Source organism: Hoplias malabaricus, chromosome 6, assembly GCF_029633855.1.
Source record: "Hoplias malabaricus isolate fHopMal1 chromosome 6, fHopMal1.hap1, whole genome shotgun sequence".
In the NCBI taxonomy this organism is placed as follows: Eukaryota; Metazoa; Chordata; class Actinopteri; order Characiformes; family Erythrinidae; genus Hoplias; species Hoplias malabaricus.
The window spans coordinates 45,769,393-45,778,015 of record NC_089805.1 but is presented as its reverse complement, the minus strand read 5'-3'; the positions used below and the strand labels follow the sequence as shown (position 1 = coordinate 45,778,015).

Below are 8,623 nucleotides of genomic sequence, written 5' to 3'. Positions count from 1 at the left end.
CACACACACACACCAAGAAAAAGCCCACACTGATTGGTTTGTGCTTAAATTCTCTGTTAATAATTTAGAAATTTAAACAGGTTTATAGTTGCAGTGAGTGCGGGCCCACACAAGGTCAGTGTGTTAACATATTATTCTGAAATAACATTTGAAAACGAAAGAGTGTATTATCAATCTGTATTTTTATAACTGTTATATATTTTATTTTATTTACTGGTTATGTGAATAGAAACTTCAGATTTGAGTGACTGGACTGAGAGAGCTCAGGTAATTCTTGGTTTCGCCGGTTTTAAAAATATACCAGCTAAGAATAAAGTAATTCCTTGTGTTTATTTGTTTCTTGACTATTAAAAGCTGGGTTTTCATTTTGTTAAATCTATCATATAGCCAACTATTTGAAGTGTTAAATGTTATCTCCTAGTCCTATACTTAAGTAGCATTATAACTGAGATATTATACCCATAGGGTTCACTGTATTAACGAGTTGTAGTAATTAATCCTGTATAATAGAAGCATTGACTAACAGCTCATTAAATAAAAAATAATAGAGCACAAACTCACCGTACTCATTTAGCATAGCCTGGAGTTAAGGGGGCGCTACAGACGTAAAAATGTTTTGTTTTTAAAAAGATGAATGTGGAAGTAGGTCAGATATGTTTATGTGGAATAAAAATATGTTGCACAGCCAGATTGGCTGTGAACTGAGATGAGTGACAAGACTGCACTCTGAACAAACAGTTTTGTTTGTGTCAGACTGGAGAAGACAAAGAAGCATATTGTAAATACTAGCTGCTGAAGAATACTGAATAAAGTGTGCACTACTGAATTCTCCTACATTTTATTTTTCAACGCTGACCTTCTACTGAAAAAAACACCTGACCCTCATGTGTAACTCGAGCTGTTTACTTTTATAGCACATTTGTTCTGTGTTTACTTTCATGCAGTTAGCGCTCTCCTGAATTTAAAGTCAGTTCCACCTTATGCAATGTAACTGTAACACCAAGAAATAAAAACCGTCTGATAATAAAACAGTGCTGTAACGGAGGTCCACTCTCGTCCAGAGAAAACCACCCACTCTCTAAGGCTTTAATAATCAGGAGGTTTGTCCTGTTGTGGTGTAAAGTTAAAGTAAACAGAGACACTGTAAATTGGTCAGAGGTTCACTTCTCCCGAGAAACCCGGATCGCTGACCTCTGGCCTAGATTTTTATTTCTGATTTTATAAACTGATTTTTTACCTGTTCTATTTACAAATGTGAATATTTCACCACCTCACAAATATATAACTGATCTAATGTATTCAGGTCGAGCTCCGGACCCAAACTCCTACAGAGAGGTTGAAGAAGAGCTGAAGAACACAGTGCTGAACACCACCCTGATTCAAAACAGAAAAGATTTTTCAGAAAACTAAATTTAAATAAAAACATTTTTGCTGAGATCTGCTGGAGGGTGATGGAGGAACTGGAGGCAGGTTGAATTCTGTGAGTTTATTGTTGAGGCTCAGATCAGAGTAAACACAAAGATAAAGTTCAGAAAAAAACAGATCAGGAAACTAAACTGAAATAAGAGCTATAAAACACAAGGACAGCCATGAAAACCCCCTCAGAGCCTCCCCCCACCCCCTGGTTTAAAGGAGGTTTAGCTTCAGAAGTTTGCATTAGGCAATGGAACCACTGCAACATTATTCAGAATGAGGAACTGGTCAAGACCCTGGTACACTTTCATGAAGACAAGCTTATTCACTCCTCCATACACCTGAGAGAGAGAGAGAGAGAGAGATGAGGATGTTACAGTGCAGATGATAACAGTAAAGTTCAGTTCCCAGCTCAGTCAGCATCACCACTGTTCACCAATAAGAGTCCCTAGAGAAAGACTTTATCTGTCTACTGTGGAGGAACGAATGTTACTATAAATAAATGTCATTTTCTCTATTCCTACATTTATTTACTTTTAAATGTTTTTATTTCTTTATTTTGACAATGATTCATTTTCATATTTAAACATTTCTACATTTATTTTGTTTCTGTGTCTGTATGCTAATTGAGTGGGCGTTCCTACCCTCACTCTAAAGCAGGATTGGTCGCTTTGACAAACCAGTAAAGACTCTGTAAAGACCAGTAGTGTGTCTCTGTCCAGAGAGAATTAACGCCAGAAATAAACAAATGTAAAGATATATAAATATTTAATGAGTTTAATAACATGTAATGAAGTAAACACAAAGTGCATTTATTTAACACATCATTTATACATAAACATAAATGTATTTATTCCTTTGATTGATTAATTGTTCTGTCATTATGTCATCCACAGCAACATCCTATAACATCTGTCTATACAACAACAGAGTTATGACATCACAGAGCTTCAATCACATGATATATCAGCGGTTTAAAAGCCTGCAGACCAGGACCATGGTATAATATCAAAGTTCCTATGAACATATGCTATAAATGATTCACACACTCTTGTTTTATATTGTGTTCTCTCTGTATCAGTAGCTCTGCAGGATTCACTCTTCAGGACTTCAGGTGAACTCAGTATCTCTTGAGCCTAATGCAGCATTTAAGGTGGAAATGGATGTTTCTGCAGAATAAGGATTTGAATTCAGCTCCATATTATTGAGAGTCTGATACCGTCAGTGCACAAACCTGGACTCACTGTCAGGATTCTGCACGCTGCATATAATGTATTTGTTATTCCTCTCAAACAGCACATTCATTGTCTGTAAAGGTGGGAATACACCCTGGAGGGGGCGTCAGTCCTTCACAGGGTAACACACACACTCACACCTACAGACACTTTTGAGTCGCTCGGAGGAAACCCACACAGACACAGAGAGAACACAGCACACTCCTCACAGACAGTCACCCGGAGGAAACCCACACAGACACAGAGAGAACACACCACACTCCTCACAGACAGTCACCCGGAGGAAACCCACACAGACACATGGAGAACACCACACTCCTCACAGACAGTCACCCAGAGGAAACCCACGCAGACACAGGGAGAACACACCACACCTCACAGACAGTCACCCTGCGTGGGACTCGAACCCACAACCTCCAGGACCCTGGAGATGTGACAGAGACACTACCTGCTGCTCCACCGTGCTGCCCTCAAACAGCACAGTCTTAGCTAGAACCTCCTCTAAGCTTGTTCATGTTTTTTATGGGATTACACACTTATTACCAACAGACAAATCATAATCACATATAAATATTAAATATACCTTGATTCTGTAGTTCACCCCTGCAACAATTTGGTTTTGGTACGTCAGAGCCTTGAACTGAGAAAAATTCTGTCCAAGCTTGCTTTGAACTTCGGCCTGTAGCTGAAATAATAAATAAAAAAATATATCAACAACAACAACAACAACAAAACAAACAACAGTAAATCAGATTAATAACTAATTATACACAGACAGGAGTTATGTAATATACACAGACCTCTTTTAGACCATCTTTATTAAACATGAACTGGGACACTGTGGAGCAGCTGCACTTCAGATTAAAATCTCAGATTAAAGTGTGGGCTGGAGGGGTCTAAAGACCCCAGGATTGAGCTAGGATTCAGTTTACAGTGCGGGGAGGAGATACAGCGTGATCTGGAGCGGGTCACTAGGACATTAACTGGACTGTTTCACACACACACCTCCTCTCTGTGAAACCTGGAACAGTTCTGGGGTATACACACTCTTGTTTTAATAAACGGATTTGCATTCAGTTATAAAAATATAGCTTATAAAGTGTGCTGTACACTGTTTATAAAGCCTCATGAGTTACAGAGGGGGTGGAACCAGTTCAGATCAGACACAAGGCATAGGGTTAGTTAAATGTTTTCAGTCAGTGAAACAATACACTACAACACAGTAAAGGGTTTAATTCCTGCTAGAATCTGGACCACTGTGACCCTGAGCAGGACCGAGCACATACAGAAAACAGTTCAATAAAATAAAGAGAGTAAATATATTCACCAGCTTGCAGATCTCATTAACTTTTGGGTCAGCATTCTTCCACTGTGACCATCCTCCAGCAAGTGGAGATCTTGGAGCAGATTCTGCAATCGTGAACAAGACAACAACGAGCAGGAGACAGAAGCGAGACGCCATGGTGCTGAGGAGAGTCTTTCAGGAGAAGTGATACCTCTGAGTGAGTGGAGTGTAGTTCTGAGAGTGAGTACAAACTGCTGTAAAACTGCTGTATTTATACCGGCATCTTCAACAATATCACCTTCATCTCTCAGCACAGGAACCAAATCAAAAATTAAACCACACCCTGAGGAAATAATTCTCATTTCCCTGTGAAACCTGTTCCAAACCTTGTTGGAAACATGTTTGGAAACCTTTACCGAATTTTTTAGAGGCTCTGTGTCTGGTGTGTGTAGTGTCTCTGTGTGTGGTGTGTGTAGTGTCTGTGTGTGGTGTGTGTAGTGTCTGTGTGTGATGTGTGTGACTGTCTGTGAGGAGTGTGGTGTGTTCTCCCTGAGTGGGTTTCCTCCGGGTGCTCCGGTTTCCTCCCACAGTCCAAAAACAGACGTTGGTAGGTGGATTGGCGACTCAAAACTGTTCGTAGGTGTGAGTGTGTGAGTGAATATGTGAGTGTGTCTGTGTTGACCTGTGAAGGACTGGCGCCCCCTCCAGGGTGTGTTCCTGTCTTGCGCCAAATGATTCCAGGTAGGTTCTGGACCCACCATGACCCTGAACTGGATAAGGGTTACAGATAATAGATGGATGGATGGACATATATATATATATAAATATATAGAAAGAGAGTTTTTTTTTTAATTAGTGTTAAACTTGGTTTAACATACATAAAATGTTATGTATGTTCATGTGAACACAATGCAACACCAGTCCAGCCACACTGCTGAGAATGAGGGGCCAGAGGAAAAAAAATTCTGAGAAAAACCGCTGCACTGCTCCACAGCTCATGCACAGAGAAAGAGTGTGGAGAAAACAAGTTCAGTTCCCTGCAGCTTGAGAACACTGGAGGGGGAATAGAAAAAAAACACAGTTGCTCCACCTCGTTGGAATGAGCTTGCCAATGCTCTATGTAGTCACTCGAGATTCGTTTCAGTCATATATTACTTCGAGTCTGAAACACACTCCAGTCTGACACAAACAAAACTGTTTGTTCAGAGTGCAGTCTTGTCACTCATCTCAGTTCACAGCCAATCTGGCTGTGCAACATATTTGATGTCTTTTCTAATCATACATTTGACCGTTCCTTCCACACTAAAATATCTGAAATACTTTCACATTCATCTTTTTAAAAACAAAACATTTTTACATCTACCTGCTGTCCCCATGACTACATACGTGGGAACATCTTACTTATTCTACTGGTGTTAATTAGGCCCGAGCTCATTTCAGATGCCAGATTTTAAAATCATAGACACTGTGTCCTCCGCTAAAGAGGAGAGGGACATGAGTTTGTTGTAAACACTCAATTCAGAAGCTCGTGTCCGTGATGGAGTGGGGTGCTGTCACATCTGTGAAGGCACTGTTAATGCTGAACAATATAAAAATAGCACAGTCACATAAATGCTGATACAGCTCTGTGATTGGAGAGACTCAGATGAGTCCAACTCTGATTGGGGAGACTCTGGTGGGTTCAGCGTTGTGATTGGAGAGACTCTGGTGTGTTCAGCGTTGTGATTGGAGAGACTCTGGTGGGTTCAATGTTGTGATTGGAGAGACTCTGGTGGGTTCAGTGTTGTGATTGGAGAGACTCTGATGGGTTCAGTGTTGTGACTGGAGAGACTCTGGTGGGTTCAGCGTTGTGATTGGAGAGACTCTGGTAGGTTCAGTGTTGTGATTGGAGAGACTCTGGTGGGTTCAGTGTTGTGATTGGAGAGACTCTGATGGGTTCAGTGTTGTGATTGGAGAGACTCTGGTGGGTTCAGCGTTGTGATTGGAGAGACTCTGATGGGTTCAGTGTTGTGATTGGAGAGACTCTGATGGGTTCAGTGTTGTGATTGGAGAGACTCTGGTGGGTTCAGTGTTGTGACTGGAGAGACTCTGGTGGGTTCAGTGTTGTGATTGGAGAGACTCTGATGGGTTCAGTGTTGTGATTGGAGAGACTCTGGTGGGTTCAGTGTTGTGATTGGAGAGACTCTGATGGGTTCAGTGTTGTGATTGGAGAGACTCTGATGGGTTCAGTGTTGTGATTGGAGAGACTCTGGTAGGTTCAGTGTTGTGATTGGAGAGACTCTGGTGGGTTCAGTGTTGTGATTGGAGAGACTCTGGTAGGTTCAGTGTTGTGATTGGAGAGACTCTGATGGGTTCAGTGTTGTGATTGGAGAGTCTCTGGTAGGTTCAGTGTTGTGATTGGAGAGACTCTGGTGGGTTCAGTGTTGTGATTGGAGAGACACTGGTGGGTTCAGTGTTGTGATTGGAGAGACTCTGATGGGTTCAGTGTTGTGATTGGAGAGACTCTGGTGGGTTCAGTGTTGTGATTGGAGAGACTCTGATGGGTTCAGTGTTGTGATTGGAGAGACTCTGATGGGTTCAGTGTTGTGATTGGCGAGACTCTGGTGGGTTCAGTGTTGTGATTGGAGAGACTCTGGTGGGTTCAGTGTTGTGATTGGAGAGACTCTGGTGGGTTCAGTGTTGTGATCGGAGAGACTCTAATGGGTTCAGTGTTGTGATTGGAGAGACTCTGGTGGGTTCAGTGTTGTGATTGGAGAGACTCTGATGGGTTCAGTGTTGTGATTGGAGAGACTCTGATGGGTTCAGTGTTGTGATTGGAGAGTCTCTGGTGGGTTCAGTGTTGTGATTGGAGAGACTCTGATGGGTTCAGTGTTGTGATTGGAGAGACTCTGGTGGGTTCAGTGTTGTGATTGGAGAGACTCTGATGGGTTCAGTGTTGTGATTGGAGAGTCTCTGGTGGGTTCAGTGTTGTGATTGGAGAGACTCTGATGGGTTCAGCGTTGTGATTGGAGAGACTCTGATGGGTTCAGTGTTGTGATTGGAGAGTCTCTGGTGGGTTCAGTGTTGTGATTGGAGAGACTCTGATGGGTTCAGTGTTGTGATTGGAGAGACTCTGGTGTGTTCAGCGTTGTGATTGGAGAGACTCTGGTGGGTTCAGTGTTGTGATTAGAGAGACTCTGATGGGTTCAGTGTTGTGATTGGAGAGACTCTGGTGGGTTCAGCGTTGTGATTGGAGAGACTCGGGTGGGTTCAGTGTTGTGATTGGAGAGACTCTGGTGGGTTCAGCGTTGTGATTGGAGAGACTCTGGTGGGTTCAGTGTTGTGATTGGAGAGTCTCTGGTGGGTTCAGCGTTGTGATTGGAGAGACTCTGGTGGGTTCAGTGTTGTGATTGGAGAGACTCTGATGGGTTCAGTGTTGTGATTGGAGAGACTCTGGTGGGTTCAGTGTTGTGATTGGAGACACTCTGGTGGGTTCAGCGTTGTGATTGGAGAGACTCTGGTAGGTTCAGTGTTGTGATTGGAGAGACTCTGGTGGGTTCAGCGTTGTGATTGGAGAGACTCTGATGGGTTCAGTGTTGTGATTGGAGAGACTCTGGTGGGTTCAGTGTTGTGATTGGAGAGACTCTGATGGGTTCAGTGTTGTGATTGGAGAGACTCTGATGGGTTCAGTGTTGTGATTGGAGAGACTCTGGTAGGTTCAGTGTTGTGATTGGAGAGACTCTGGTGGGTTCAGTGTTGTGATTGGAGAGACTCTGGTAGGTTCAGTGTTGTGATTGGAGAGACTCTAGTGGGTTCAGTGTTGTGATTGGAGAGACTCTGGTGGGTTCAGTGTTGTGATTGGAGAGACTCTGATGGGTTCAGTGTTGTGATTGGAGAGACTCTGGTGGGTTCAGTGTTGTGATTGGCGAGACTCTGATGGGTTCAGCGTTGTGATTGGAGAGACTCTGATGGGTTCAGTGTTGTGATTGGAGAGACACTGGTGGGTTCAGTGTTGTGATTGGAGAGACTCTGGTGGGTTCAGTGTTGTGATTGGAGAGACTCTGGTGGGTTCAGTGTTGTGATTGGAGAGACTCTGGTGGGTTCAGTGTTGTGATTGGAGAGACTCTGGTGGGTTCAGTGTTGTGATCGGAGAGACTCTAATGGGTTCAGTGTTGTGATTGGAGAGACTCTGATGGGTTCAGTGTTGTGATTGGAGAGACTCTGGTGGGTTCAGTGTTGTGATTGGAGAGACTCTGATGGGTTCAGTGTTGTGATTGGAGAGTCTCTGGTGGGTTCAGTGTTGTGATTGGAGAGACTCTGATGGGTTCAGTGTTGTGATTGGAGAGACTCTGGTGTGTTCAGCGTTGTGATTGGAGAGACTCTGGTGGGTTCAGTGTTGTGATTGGAGAGACTCTGATGGGTTCAGTGTTGTGATTGGAGAGACTCTGGTGGGTTCAGTGTTGTGATTGGAGAGACTCGGGTGGGTTCAGTGTTGTGATTGGAGAGACTCTGGTGGGTTCAGCGTTGTGATTGGAGAGACTCTGGTGGGTTCAGTGTTGTGATTGGAGAGTCTCTGGTGGGTTCAGCGTTGTGATTGGAGAGACTCTGGTGGGTTCAGTTTTGTGATTGGAGAGACTCTGATGGGTTCAGTGTTGTGATTGGAGAGACTCTGGTGGGTTCAGTGTTGTGATTGGAGAGACTCTGGTGGGTT

General features: G+C 43.2%; 1 protein-coding gene across 1 annotated transcript; it reads right to left on the bottom strand.

Moving 5' to 3' along the window:
* Positions 1 to 1,465: 1,465 nt before the first annotated feature.
* On the bottom strand, positions 1,466 to 4,257 carry LOC136699105 (cystatin-A-like). Its single transcript, XM_066673557.1, has 3 exons — positions 3,976 to 4,257; positions 3,232 to 3,333; positions 1,466 to 1,754 (listed from the first exon to the last, which is right to left on the bottom strand). The coding sequence occupies exons 1-3, from the start codon at positions 4,108 to 4,110 to the stop codon at positions 1,644 to 1,646; spliced, it is 348 nt and encodes a 115-aa protein (XP_066529654.1). The 5' UTR covers positions 4,111 to 4,257; the 3' UTR covers positions 1,466 to 1,643.
* Between the last annotated feature and the right edge of the window lie 4,366 nt (positions 4,258 to 8,623).